The sequence below is a fragment of the Dromiciops gliroides genome, chromosome 3 (genome assembly GCF_019393635.1).
Source record: "Dromiciops gliroides isolate mDroGli1 chromosome 3, mDroGli1.pri, whole genome shotgun sequence".
Lineage (NCBI taxonomy): Eukaryota > Metazoa > Chordata > Mammalia > Microbiotheria > Microbiotheriidae > Dromiciops > Dromiciops gliroides.
Window position 1 is genome coordinate 406,081,354 of NC_057863.1, and position 14,922 is coordinate 406,096,275.

Sequence of the window (14,922 nt, forward strand, 5' to 3'; positions counted from 1 at the left end):
TGAGAACTGTTTACATTTTATTTACGATTTCTTCTGGGAGTCCAAGATTCATGGTTTTCTTATGTGGAAGACTGTCTCAGCCTGTTGGTGGCTAATAGTCATCTTCAAATAAGCATTCAAAAATGACTTCCTACTTTTACAGTTTAATCTATTTCAATAGACATGGAAGAAGAGGCCCAGTAGTTTGTGCCCAGGGTGGGAGTCAGGAACCAGGAGTTTCATCTTCTGATGTGCAAGTGGCTGGACATTTACTGTCCCTGTTTGAAAATGGAGGAAATAGTTGCTTTATGTTGTCAAGTCAACTAGCATTTATTAAGTGCCTACTATGTGCCAGGCACTGTGACAAGCAGTGTTGACAGAGATTATGTGTGAGGGTTGATGAGATATCATTTGCAAATCAATTAAATATTTTGGAATGAAAATAAAGTTATAGAAATCCTATAACTTTTATGATTTGGTAAAAGGTAGAGGAATATTAAAATATGAATATTTCCTCCCCTCTCTGTCCCCCACAAGCTTAAGACTTGGAAGATTTTCCTTTTAAAAAAAAAAGGGGGGCAGCTAGATGGCACAGTGGTTAAAGCACCGGGCCTGGACTCAGGAGTACCTGAGTTCAAATCCAGCCTCAAACACTTGACACTTACTAGCTGTGTGGGCAAGTCACTTAACCCCCATTGCCTAAAAAAAAAAAAAAAAAAGGTAAACTTAGGGTGGCTAGGTAATGCAGTGGATAAAACACTGACCTTGGATTCAGGAGGACCTGAGTTCAAATCTGACCTTAGACACTTGACACTTACTAGCTATGTGACCCTGGGCAAGTCACTTAACCCTCATTGCCCTGCCAAAAAAAAAGTGAAGTGCTATCTTGATAAAATAGTTCATAACTCTCCATAATGTATTCCATTCCTAGTCCACTTCTGTTCTTAACATGGTGAATACAAAGGCAACAGCAGAATGGCAATCTCAAGTACCTAAAAGTATGATCCTATCTAATAATTAATAGAAATAGCAGCTAACGTTTATGTAGCACTTACTATGTTCCAGGCATTATGCTAACTGCTTTGCAAATATTATCTCATTTGATCCTCACAGCTGGGCAGGTAGGTGCTATTATTATTCTCAGTTGAAACTGAGGCAATTGGAGGTTAAATGACTTACCCTGGGTCATACAGCTAGTAAATATCTGAAGGTTGATTGATTTCAGATCTTCCTGACTCCAAGTCTAGGATTTTATCTACTGCACCACCAGGCTGCTAAAGTGTAAAAGTAGTTTATCTGACCAGTGCTTGCATTATATTTATTAAAATGTCTCCTAAAATAACCATCCTGAAAATAACATGAATTACCTGATTTAGGCAACCAGGAGAATATGTAAAGAAGTCTATTATTGTAAGTGGAGTAGATCATGTAGACAGATAAAATAAATGATGTTTCCCTTTGTAGAGTTAAAAAGTTCATTGTTGTTTTGTTTTGTTTTGTTTTAAAGTAAACTTTCATGACAACTGAAGGGATTTGAAGGGTCTTTTATTTTAAATTAATGTAGGGTGGAGGCAACCCATAAACAGACCATTGGAGAAAAACAAGTAGTAATTAAGCCTGTAGGAACAATTTAAGTATCATTCACAAATTTATATTTCTTAGTCAACTCTGTACTTGCTGCATGTGTGGAGGCTTTCCAGGTGATTGATATGGAGGTTCAAGAAGGAATTCACCCGTGCCTTGGAGCAGTGGACCTCATTCCCATCTACCCTCTTTCTGGGATAGGAGTAGAAGAGTGTGGAATGGTGGTCAGAAGTAAGTAAAAGTTTGGGTTTGTGTGTTACTCTCAAATGTAAACAGGTTTTCCAAACTGAAACAGCTTGTGTGGCAGAGAATAATCACTTGGGAACTCCCTCTGAAAAGGAGGGCTTTAAGGAATTGTATGACCACAATCTGTGACGATGTAGCTCTCCTTGATTGCATGCAGTGCTATCTCCAGTTTGGGGGAACTCATTCTTTTCCTCTCTACGTTGTTGTACAACTTCAGATGCTTAAGTAGTATATGGCAGAAAGACCATTGAAAATTGGGTTCCTACCTCCCCATGTAGGCTCACCATAGATAATGAGGCAAACAACGGTAGTTTCTAATGAGTTCCTTAAACTATAATGGCAGTATGGTGGTGTATTTTGCCCATCTGTGTCCTATTTTCTTTGAGAGGGGGTAATGATGAGGTTGAAAAACCCACTTAGATTTTAACTCCTCCCTTGCCTCTGATTTTCTCGCTTTCACTTACCCACTGCCTTCGGTAAGATTTCCTTTGGAGCTAAAATGTCACATGCTTGCCTTTTGCTCCAGGGGTGAGTTTAATTTGGAAATTTTGAGCCATGTCACTTGAGGTGTTTTTGAATTAGGTAAATTGGAGGGGAAAGGATCCTTTGCCTGGACTGTCTAGCTGAACTACTGTTAATTACAATATATACAGGCTCATAACAGTTGGGGGAAATTCTGTCTTTGGATAATTGCATTCTTCTTGGTATGACTTCAGTAGGAATGGCATATCTCCTTTTTATTATGTTTTCTTTCTCTTTTTAAAATAATGAATTGCCTAACATTTTGGCTATAAATTTGGAATTTAGATGAGACAAATGGTAACAGATACATCGAGTGCTACAAATAGGAAGCGTGATTATGTTTCCAAAAGAACATTTCACAGCTTATCCTGCATTTTAATGTGACCTGATGATTGGAGAAGCCATTTCCCAGGGAAACTTGGGCCAGCATTGACTTCATTTCTAATCTAACAATGAGTTAAGGTTCAGTATGGGAAAAAAAAAATGTTTTTCAGGGGGAAAAAAGGAAGTGTTCAGAACTGTCCAGACCAGATAATGATTTTAATTGTCTTCAAATCAATGATAGACAATTACATTAAACCTCAAATTAGCTAGCATATGAAGGACTTCATTACAACAGGCCCAGGCCTCCCCAGATGTTCTTCCTGTATAGAAGACAGTTGTGTATCATAGGACCAGGCTACAGTACTTTTCCCCTCCCTCACCCTTTTGGTTTGTTGGCAGCTACTGTACCTCATGATTTAAACATGGACATTTCTAATTAAATGAGAGCTCAGCTGCATTCTTGAACTAATTTATAACATTTGATTTGAAATGTAATAGCTTCAATCTTCCTCTGATTAAAAACAGTCGTATACTGTACATGGTTACTATTTTGATGCTCCAACATGCAGTTTTTATTTTTACATTCCCCTTTCTACACAGCTGTTCAACTAATATCTTCCAATATTTTTTTAATTTTTATTTTTTGGTAACAGCATGTTCACAAGGCAGAGCTATTCAAATTCCACAATACTTAAGTTCTCAGAAAAGTGGTGGGATATTTTCAGCTCTTAGAAGGAAAATCTTCCTGAAGAAATCAACCATGGTGTTTAAACTGGTGATTAGGTGTGGGTTGTTTTGTTTTATTTTGAAGTGAAGAAGTAGAAAAGGAGAGGGGAGTTTTCACAAGTCATTAAACCATAGTAAGATTGCTGAGGGTTTGGTAATTTATAAATGGCATTCCAGCTGTCCCTTTCTTACAAGGCCATTGTGTGTGCTCTGGTTTCTTTTTTCTCCTTTTAAAATCTTGAACCCTATAGTGAACCAGTTCACCTGGACACTGTCTTCTTCCTTGAATCTCTTGATTCCTGGTCCTGCCATCACTCATCCCTTCCCAAACACTAATCCGGAATTAGTCCCGCTTTAAGCTTTTTGGGTTCATGTTTTGTTGCTCCTGAACAACAGTGGAGGAAGCCACACAAATGTGCTGAGTCCCTACAAATTTATGTTATCCAATCTCAGTTGGCCCTTCACTGCTGAACACTAATTCTTTTTCTCTTCCCTAATTTGATCTCTATCCCATTTCCGCTAGCATATGTTCCAAACCTCCTCTTTTCAAATCATGTACATCATCTCTCAGCCTAGTACCTTATCTCACACTTAATTGGAGAAATTGAGGCCACATGTCTCAAGGTTCTTCTTCCCATTTCTATACTTCTAACAATATCTACATCATTCCTCACTCTCTCCTGCTTTACTTCCAGTCTCAGAGGAAGAAGTAGCCCTTCTTGTAAATCCCTGACCTTCTACTTGTGCCCTTGATTCTACTCCCTTCTATCTCCACTGTGAGCTTGCCTCTTTGATCCTCTCTCTAATTTTCCATTTCTCCTAATCTGCTATCTTTACTTTTTACAAACTTGCTGTTATCTCCTTCACCTTTAAAAGCTTTCACTTGACCTGACCATCCACTCAAGCTATTGTCTTACATTTCTTCTTTTCATAGCAAAATTCCTAGGAAAAAGAAAAACAAACAAAAAACTCAATACCTCTGCATCCTTCTCTCTCATTTCCTAGCACCTTGTGATCTGACCTGCAGCATCATCATGAAATTAAAACTTCTCTATATGAAAACATAATTATGCTTCCTATTTGTAATATTTGATATATCTGTTTACCATTTGTCTATATTACCAATGATCTCGCTATTGCTTATCTAGTAGTTTTTCCTCAGTACTTGTTGATTTCTGCAGCATTTGACACTATTAACTATCCTCCCCTAGATACTCTTCCTTCTCTGGGTTTGTCTGCTGCTGTTCTCTCCTAACTTGTTCCTAATTGATTATTCTTTTTCAGTCTCTTTTGATGTCAACATCTATGTCCTCCCACCTATATGTAGGTGTACCATGAGTCCCTCTTTCTTTCTCATTACTGTACTCTTGGCTATTTCATCAGTTCCCGTGAATTCCCTTATCAGCTCTAAGCAGAGGACTCCCATATGCACATTTCAAGCCTTTATCTTTCTCCTAGACTATAATCACACATCACCAACTGCCTACTGAACATCTCCAGTTGGATATCCCATTGATATCTGAAAATCAGTATGTTCAAAGTGGAACTCTTTTCCCCAAACCCACCTCTCTTTCTCTTTTTGCTGAAAGTACCACCATCCTTCTGGTCACTGAATTTTGCAACCTCATTGTAATTCCCTATGCTTCCATTTCCCTCATTCTTCATATCCAGCTAGTTGATTGTTCCTTTGTAACATATCTCCCATCTGAACCTTTCTCTCACTCCTATAGCTACTAGTCTGCTTTAGGCCTCATCCCCTCTCACCTGGACTATTGCAATAACTTTCATCCAGGCACCCCTTTACAATATATCCTACATGTTGCTGCCAAATGAATATCCATAAATCACAAGTCTTGTCAATTCCTTCCTCAAGAAACTCCAGGGGCTGCACTTCCCTGCATAATAAAATACAAACTTTTGTTTGTTTTTTTAAGTCCTTTACCATCTGACTCTAGCCTTCCAGTTTTATTTCAGATTACTCTCTTTCCTGCATTTTATGTTGGAAACAAACCATTCTACTTGCTATGCCCCATACATGATGTTACATCTCTAATACCTGTGCCTGTAGGCACAGTCCATATTTCATTCCTAGAATGTCCTCTTTCCTCCCCTTTGTCTCAGGGAATCCCTGAGTTCTTTCTTGGCCTAGCTTAGGTACCACCCCCTACAGAAAACCTATCCTGATTGTCCTAATTGCTATTACCACCATCACCTCCAAAATTGCTTTGTATTTACATTGTATGTATTTGCATTTAATATTCTATGTATATGCTGTTTTCCTCCAATAGGCTGTGTGAACTCTTTAAAGGCAGGGACTGTGTTTTGTCTTTGCATCCCTAGCACCTAGCACAATGCCTGACACTTATTAGATACCTAATAAATGTTTGTTACTGTTATACTGTATAGAAACATTATTGGACATGATGTAAAGGAACCTTTTGGTTTGAATTATATTCGTTTCTATTTTTAAAAGGCAGACAACTATCCTTGTGTTCCATTCTGTCAAACTGGTCCTTCTGCTGCTTAAAGGCCAGCTCACATTTCACATATATAATATCATCTTGTCCTGAGAAGAATGTGCCCCCTATATAAAATTTGTCCTGTATTTACTACTAGGGGCAGCTAGGTGGCACAGTGGACAAAGCACTGGGCATAGAATAAGAAGACTTCTCAAGTTCAAATCTGGCCTCAGACACTTATTAGCTATGTGATCCTGGGCAAGTCATTTAACACTGTTTGCCTCAGTTTCTTCATCTGTAAAACAAGTTGGAGAAGGAAATGGCAAAGCACTTTAGTATCTTTGCCAAGAAAACCCCAAATGGGATCACCAAGAGTTGGACACAACTGAAAAACAATTGAACAAAATAGTTTGTGTGTGTACATGCTTTTTGATAGTGTGACTATTTGTCTCTTTTATCTCCCCCTTTATACTAGGGAAAGGCACTTCCCCTGTCTTGGTCTTAGTTTCCTTTTCTGAAAAATGAGGGGGGTTAGATTAGATGAACCTTAGATTCCATTTCTGATAGACCATGTAATTCTAGTAAAATAGTGAGACATGCTTCTTTTAATAAACACTCTATAACTTGTACAACCAAATGAGTTCCATCATTTCAAGTAATCATTATTGGATGATCTACACTTATTCAGATGTTGCTTATCTTTCTCCAAACATTTTTGCAACTCTCTTTTGGCATTTGTCTGCAAGGCCATCATCTAAGCCTCACCAAAAAAAAATCAGTCTCATTATTATAGTTATACTTATTTAACAAAAAAATAGCATGACCTTGCTGGACCAATAACCTTAATTTTTATACTTGGGCTCTGTGTACCTTTGGGTTGTTTCCAAAAATTAAATCCATCTTCCAAGGATGAAGATGAGGATACCATTGAGGATACTGAAAATAACATAGTATGGTTTCTGAAGGTAATTCTAGCAGAATTCCAAAAAATGTTCTAAACAATGACAGTATTGTTTAACTAATTATATAGCCTCACTAGGGGACTACTTGGAAAGAACAGTGGTCATTCAGATACACAAGTTATATTTACAGAAGGTTAGTTATATTGCTTTATAATTAAAACTTTTTATACTAACTTTTCTTTTTTACCAGATCTTTATTTTTTTTCAAATTACATGTAAAGATAGTTTTCAACATTCACTTTTGTAAGATTTTGAGTCCCTAATTTTTCTCCCACCCTTTCTTTCCTCCCCCTCAGGAGGCCAGCTAGAAATCTGATATAGATTACACATTACAATCATGTTAAACATATTTCCACATTAGTCATGTGAAGAGAAGAGTCAGAATAAAAGGGAAAAAACACAAGAAAAATGAAACAACAACAACAACAACAAAAAGCAACAACAAAAGTGAAAATATATACTATCTTTTCTTGTAAATTCCCATAGCTTAGTTTGGTGCCATGAGCAAAATAAAGACTAAACAATATTTGTGGCTAATAAAGATGAATGGAACACATCTTATATAAAGAAACATCTCTCTGCCTCCTTGTAAATGAATAACATATCTACTGAAAGTTGGTTGACCATAAATCCCTGATTTTTTTTTCTATTCAACTTGTTCAGGTTTTGGCATATTACTACTAAGTTAGATAAACCAGAGTCCTTATGTGTGAGAAAAATGATTAATTACCAAATGACTTAGAAAATCTTGCTACCTTAGAAAGTCAGGCATTATGATGCTACAAAGAGACCTTGCCAATACATGCAGGTCCAGGAAGGATCTCAACTAATGATCTAAGAAAGATAATTATTTATCCTGTTTTGGAACAAAATCTGCAGAAGAGATTCTAAAACTTACCCTGGCAATGCATTCTGTGTTTTAAAATGCTTTTTTGTTAGGTAATCTTTTATAGTCTTTAACGTGTCTTTCTTGATTCAGTTTAGACACATTCTTTTTCTTGTTGGGAATATCATATCAGGCACAAGATACCAGAAACACTACCATGAGTCAATTTCCATAAAGCTATCTATACTTCTTTTCACAACTGTTTATACATTTTTTTTCCCGAGCTACATTCTGGACTTTTGTACTGGGCAGAACAAAACTGACTAGCAAGATGTCAATACCCAATAAAAATAAGATAAGAGAACTCTTAGCTGCCCTTGATGAATATAATTCATCAGGCCCATTTTTTATTTTGAGGGTGATTCTTGAAAGTCTCATGGAAAATAGGAAAAATAATGTATGATTGCTATTGTTGTTGTTCAGTTGATCAGTCATATCCTATTCTTCATGACCCTGTGAACCATACTGTTCATGGGGTTTTCTTGGCAAGGATACTGGAATGCTTTGTCATTTCTTTCTCTGGTAGATTAAGGCAAACAGGGGTTAAGTGACTTGTCCAGGGTTATACAGCCAATAAGTATCTGAGGCCAGATTTGAACTTAAGTCTTCCTGATGTCAGGCCCAGTGCTCTATCCACTGAGCCATCCAGCTTCCTCACTGTATGATTAGAGAAGGGCAAATGTTCTGATTTTTTTTTGAAGGGAGAAAATGGAAGCTATAAATTATAGGCTATTTCCTTTAATCTCTGGGGAAATTCTAGGATGTATTATTAAAGAAATGGCTAGTGGCATCCAGAAAATGAAATGACAATAACAAAGAGCTAGCCTAAGTTAAGCAAGAACAGGTCATACCAGAATCACTTTATTTCACTTTTTGACTGTTACTAAAATCACAGAACAGAGGCATGCTAAAGATATAGCTCAGTTTTCATGAAGTGGCTGATAAAGTATTTCATGTTCTTCATTTGGGAAAACTGGAGAAATGTGGTCTAAATGTGAATACAGTGCAATTATATGGACTTAAAACCAGTTGAATGGCTGGACTCAAACAGTAGTTATATATTACTTTATCTCAAGTGGGAAGGAAATCTCTAATGGAGGGCCTTAGGGATCTAAGCTTGGCCCTCTGCTCATTATCATTTTTATTAATGACCTGGATAAGGACAAGGACAGAATTCTTGTCCAATTTTCTGATGAAACCAAGGTAACATGGATAACTAATATATTGGATGGCATAGTCAGACTGGAAAAATATATCTTGATAGCCTAGAATGTTTGGGCAAAACTTAATAATATGAAATTTAATGGGATTAAATACTGTTGATCTAGAATCATAGATCTTAGACCTGGGAGGGTTCTCATGGGCTATTTAGTCAGACTCTCTCTTTCTACAGATGAGGAAAAGTAAACCCATGGAGGTTAAATGACTTGTTCAAGGCATTGCAGGTAGTAAACATCAGAGGGAAGCTATGGATCCAGAGCTTCTGATTCTAGAGTGAGTGTTCTTTCTATTCCACTGTTTTCCACTTGGGTTCAGGGAATTGACTTTACAAGTAAATTATGGGGGGCAGCTAGGTGGCACAATGGATAGAATACCAGCCCTGGATTCAGAAGGACCTGAGTTCAAATCCAGCCTCAGACACTTAACACTTACTAACTAGCTGTGTGACCCTGGACAAGTCACTTAACCCCAATTGCCTCACCCCCCCAAAGAAAAGAAAAGAAAAGAAAAACAAGTAAATTATAGGAGAAGTATAGTTGGACAGCAATTTGTCTGAAAAAAAGACCTGGGATTTTTAGTGAACCACAAGTTCAATCTGAATCAGCAATAGGAATTGACAGGCAAGAAAATGAGTCTAATCTTTGACTATATGATGCAATATATCTCCCAAGAACAAAGAGGTGACAGTTTGCTGCATGCTTACTTAGGGTGCAGCAGGAGATGCCAGGTCTGGAATCAGGAAGTCTCATCTTCCTGAGTTCAAATCTTCCCTCAGACATTTACTAGCTCTGTGACCCTGGGCAAGTCACTTAACTCTGCCTCACTTTTCTCATCTGCAAAATGAGCTGGTAAAGGAAATGACAAACCACTCCAGTATCTTTACCAAGAAAACCCCAAATGGAGTCATGAATTGTTGAACAACAAAATACCTCGTTAAATGACATCTGAATATTGTGTTCAGTTCCAGTTTATTGATAAGCTAGAAAATAGACAAAAGGCCATCAAAATGAAGAGAGGTTTGAGACCATGATATATAAAGATCAGTGGAAGAAACTAGTTAATTTTAGACTAGATAGGAGAAGATTCAGAGAAGATATTATAGCCGTCTTCAAAATGTTGAAGGGTTATTATGTGGAAATGGTATTAGACTTTTTCTGTGTGACCTCAGAAGGCAGAACTAGGTACAGTGGATGAAAGTGCCCCAAAAGGGAAAATTTTGGCTTGATGCCAGGAACACTTTTCTCTCAATTGCTGCTATTGCAAAGCAGAAATATCTACCTCTGGAGACAATGGATTTCCTCAAGGAAAGGCTGGATGACCACTTGTTGGGCATGTTGTAAGAGGTCATTATGTCAGGAGCATAAGTTTAGTCTAGATGGCCACTGAGGTCTCTTTCAACTCTTAAAATTTCTGTTTCTTTGGTTCTTTCTTGTCTGTTCCCCTGCTGGCTAAATAGCAATGGTCTCTTTCACTTCTTTTCTCATATGTCCTATTCCCAATCCTTAAGCTATTTTTCCTGTTCTTTTTATACTTTGTGATTTATGTACATCTCAAGTTAAAGGACCCCAAACTGGGTACAGTATTAAGAAAAAGAAGAAAACCCTGACCAGTGCAGAAGCAACTGGAAGATTGTTATGTTTCCATGGGTCGTGTTCCTGATTCTCTTTTGAAGTGTTGCTCTGTTGTTTTTTAATGACAAAAATATTATCGTGTACTTACAGGATCAGATTTTAAAGCTGGAAGGAACCTTAGAGATCTTCTATTCCCACCTCTCCATTTGGCCAATGAGAAAGGTGCCAAATTGAAGGGAAGTCGCTTGTCTAATATTCCACACATAGCAAGAGGCAAAGCTAGGATTCCAAAGCAGACCCTGACTCCACATCTAATGCTCTTGCCATGACACCAAATCATCTGTATTATTTACTTGCTGCAAAGCTGCTTGTCTTTATAACCAGTTTTATGGAGTTTACTTTTATTTCCCGATACAGTTCTATCATGTTTATATCCATCTTCATCTCTGATTTTTCAGATTAACTTTTAATTAGCATTTTTTTTCTTCCAGGAGCTTCTCTTGGTATCATTGGCATAGTTCCTGAACATTTTATATGGTCCATAATCCAAATCATTAATTAAAACTATTCCTTCTGAATCTCTGGTTTGTGAGTAGGCTTTTGTAAATTTTCAAAGAACTTCTTTCTTAAGTTTTTCTGACACTGCAGTGTATCACACCCTTTCACGTTGTCTCCCATTCAGGTTTTCCACTTCACAGACTCACATCATTTTGGAGTTGGAAGGGGCCTCAGTTGCCATTGGGCCCAACACACTCTGGAACAAGGATGCCCTTTCCACCATACTCAACAATGGCCATCCAGTCTTTGCTTGAAGATCTTGAGTGAAGGGGGAGCCCAGTACCTCCTGAGGCACATCATTTCCCTTTGAGGTGGCTCTAATTATTGGGACATTTTTCCTTATGTTAAATGCAAATGTGTCTCTGAAACTTACACACATCACTTGTAGTTCTGCACTCTTAAGTCCAAAGAGAATGCATTTAATCCCTTTCCCATCTGACAACACTTGTCAGTGAATAATATGCTCCTGCATGTGTGAGCCCTTTCCAAATGCAAAACTGTAGGGGCACAGTTCTCAGTGGTTGCACCGTATCAGAGCCATGGAGATTTGCTTTTTTGTTTATGGCCTTGATCTTGCAGTGATGGAGAGGCCTGGTGCTCTCTAGGTCATTTAAAGAGAACGTGCCTATGTCTCTGTATTCACTTTTGAATTCTCCATCGAGTTAAAATATGCAACACACACACACACACACACACACACATATCAATGACTTTGATTAGCAGTCATCAACATCCATAGGAGTAGATTCAGGATGGTGTTTCTAGTATTTTTGTGGCTGAGAGGAAAGATGCCATAATGGATTCACAAGGCATCAACACCATTGCATGGTAGTCTTGGTACCCTTTGATTACCTGTTACAGATTGTCAAAACATAGGCTGATCTGGCAAATCAAGAACAACTTTTCACTTCAAGGCTTTTATCTACTCTGCTTCTCCAGTTGCTATGGAGATGGTCATATGAAAGCAGCCTTGTATTTGGTTAGGGATAGGAGGTTTTGGTATTTTCAGAGTCTGGGTTTTGTTCTATTTTCCTTTTTTTCCATAGTCTTTCTATTGTCATCACTTCAGAAAGCAGTGGTTTACTTTTCATATAGATTAACTTTAGTCTATAATAGAGTATTTCATTAAAAAATATGGCCTCCACATGAGGTACTAAAATATGGACAGAAAAATAAATGGGAGCTACAGAATTAAGTTCAATAATAGAATAAATTTTGGGGGTGTTTTTTATGGGGGAGCAGGGTAATGAGGGTTAAGTGACTTGCCCAAGGTCACATAGCTTGTTAATGTCAAGTATCTGAGGCCAGATTTGAACTCAGGTACTCCTGAATACAGGGCCACCTAGCTGCCCCCAATAACTCTTATTTACATAGCGCCTTATAGTTTAGAAAACACTTTCTTCATAGCCACTCTAGGCCCTGGAAAGGACCAAGTTTATCATCCACATCTTACTAAAGATACAACTGAGGCCATGAGAGGTTAAATGATTTGTCTACATCCACATGACTATAAACCTATTTTAGTAGCTAGTAGGCACTTGAACTCAGCTTTCCTGACCCCAAACTCTGTGCCTTTTCATTATATCATAATGTTTTTAAATTATCATTTTGTGATGAAGGCAGGTTTTTAATCAAGTTAGTAGATTTAATAGTCATGAAGGATAATTAGCTGTTTGATAGCTAATAAGTGCAAATTGCTGCAGGCTTGGTGACTGCTATCAGAACCTCTCTATCACCTTAAGATAGTGAGATGCTAATAATGGGAAGAAATAGGCAGCATAGGAAACTAAAGTACCAACTAATTTCATAGGATTGATTTTAGGCTCAAATGAGATAATGTGCATAAAGCTCATTGTAAACGTTAAAGCATTATATAACTGATAGTTACAATAATTATTTTCATTAATCTAATTTTACCCAATTAGAGTTAGCTGGCCAGTCATGAATTTGAGTTTCACTTACTTTATGGAAAGTGAGCTAGAAATGTCTTCCATTGACTTGGGACATCTCACTAATTAGTTGGAGAAAACTTAACTAAATGCTGCTTTACCCTGTACACTTCACTGAACACTCCTCCCAACTAATGTAGAAGTACCTTTACACATAAAAATTGAGTGACTGGGGCAGCTAGGTGGCACAGTGGATAAAACACCAGAGTTGAGTTCAAATCTGGCCTCAGACACTTGACACTTACTAGCTGTGTGACCCTGGGCAAGGTACTTAACCCTTATTACCCTGCAAAAAAATAAAACAGAAAAAATTGAGTGACTGTCCTCATACTCTGCATCCCTGTAACCCAATGGAGACTTCTTGTGATAGTCTATATAAAGCCAAGGGATCATTAGAAAGATACCCACTCCTCACTTTTCACCACCTCTGACCTGTGATGGAAGCCCTGGAGTTTCCAAAGTTTACATTTGCATCTTTGCTTTCTGGTCATTTTAATTGAGTTTGAATTTTGGTAGACTCTCAGATCTCCTTAGAGAATAGTATCAGCAACACAAAAAGTTAAAGTATAGAAAATAAAGTATAAAACCAGAACAGCAACTATGATTTCCTTTGTCCCTTTAAGAAATGAATCAAAGCACCAAGGTGCTGAGCCAAGGGATTGTTTTAATGGTCTGTAAATTCAGTGATGAACCTAATATTCCTTGACTTCCTCATTTTTCCCTTGGGATTTAGATGCTTTCTTGTGTTCAGTTTCAGAGGTAAGTATGTGGGAGGATATTTAGTGTTCATGACAGCTAACAACAGGCTATATAAAGATGATGAACCAGCCTCTTCTATCCCAGGAATATCCCCTGTGTTCCCTCCTAGAGTTTATGATATGCTCCAGTGTCAAGAAGATCAGACCTGAAGAGCTGTAAAGAAACTAGTTGGTAATGATCTGGACCACGTGCTTTTTTCCTTTGGGTAGAGGGATAATTTAGGACTCAAAAGTCCTTAGTGTAATGGAGAAAGGTTTTATAATATGAAAGGGTTTGAGAACATCCAGTGTAGATCAATAAGACACACACAAGGAAACTGCCCAAATGAGAAGAATGTTGCTAAGTGGCTAGCTGCCTCCCATGGCTCTTCCTCCTTCTCACACTAGGAGAGAGATGCAATGGGTTTACCATGTAGGTCCACCTGGAATTTGTCTGTTATGTTTTTTGGGGTTTTTTTGGTGGGGCAATGGGGGTTAAGTGACCTGCCTAGGGCCACACAGCTAGTGTCAAGTGTTTGAGGCCAGATCCGAACTCAGGTCCTCCTGAATCCGGGGCCGGTGCTTTCTCCACTGTGCCACCTAGCTGCCCCCGACTTGTCTGTTATCTTGAAACTCTTCTACTCCTAACTTTCTTCTGCTTCACCCTGCTGCTGGTAAAGGTGTCATGTACCATAAAAAGTTAGGGTCAAGGGGTAGCTAGGTGGTGCAGTGGATAGAGCATCAGCCCTGGATTCAGGAGGACCTGAGTTCAAATTTGGCCTCAGACACTTAACTGTATGACCCTGGGCAAGTCACTTAACCTCAGTTGCCTCACCAAAAAAGAAAAAAAAAAGAAAAAGTTAGGGTCAAGAGATAAGGGTTCTTAAATGGTAGTATTTTCAGTGCTGGTCTAGGCCATAGAACAGAATCAGAGATTCAGATTACTATAGGTAGCTCTATAACTAGTGCTTTTATTATATAAAAACAAAAACAAAAAACCCTCCTCCCTGACTTAGCTTTCTATCTGTTGAATGTATAGCCAGTCTCACACAGTCATATCATGAGGGTAAATGAAGCAAATTGCTTGCCTTTATTGATGACTTAATATGCTCTCAGTGCTGTGCTATTTGCTTTAAGGAACACTAGACATTATATGATAGTTCTTACCCACAGGGACCTTATGGTCACAGAGGAATAA

General features: G+C 38.0%; 1 protein-coding gene across 4 annotated transcripts in view; it reads left to right on the plus strand.

The window, feature by feature from the left end:
• Window positions 1-14,922, plus strand: part of FTCDNL1 (formiminotransferase cyclodeaminase N-terminal like) — a 138,065-nt gene that overhangs the window by 87,577 nt on the left and 35,566 nt on the right. For all 4 annotated transcript variants that reach the window (XM_043997319.1, XM_043997320.1, XM_043997318.1 and 1 more), the window contains one exon: window positions 1,642-1,794. In XM_043997319.1, the coding sequence (XP_043853254.1) occupies window positions 1,642-1,794 (153 nt within the window). The remainder of the gene's footprint in view (window positions 1-1,641; window positions 1,795-14,922) is intronic.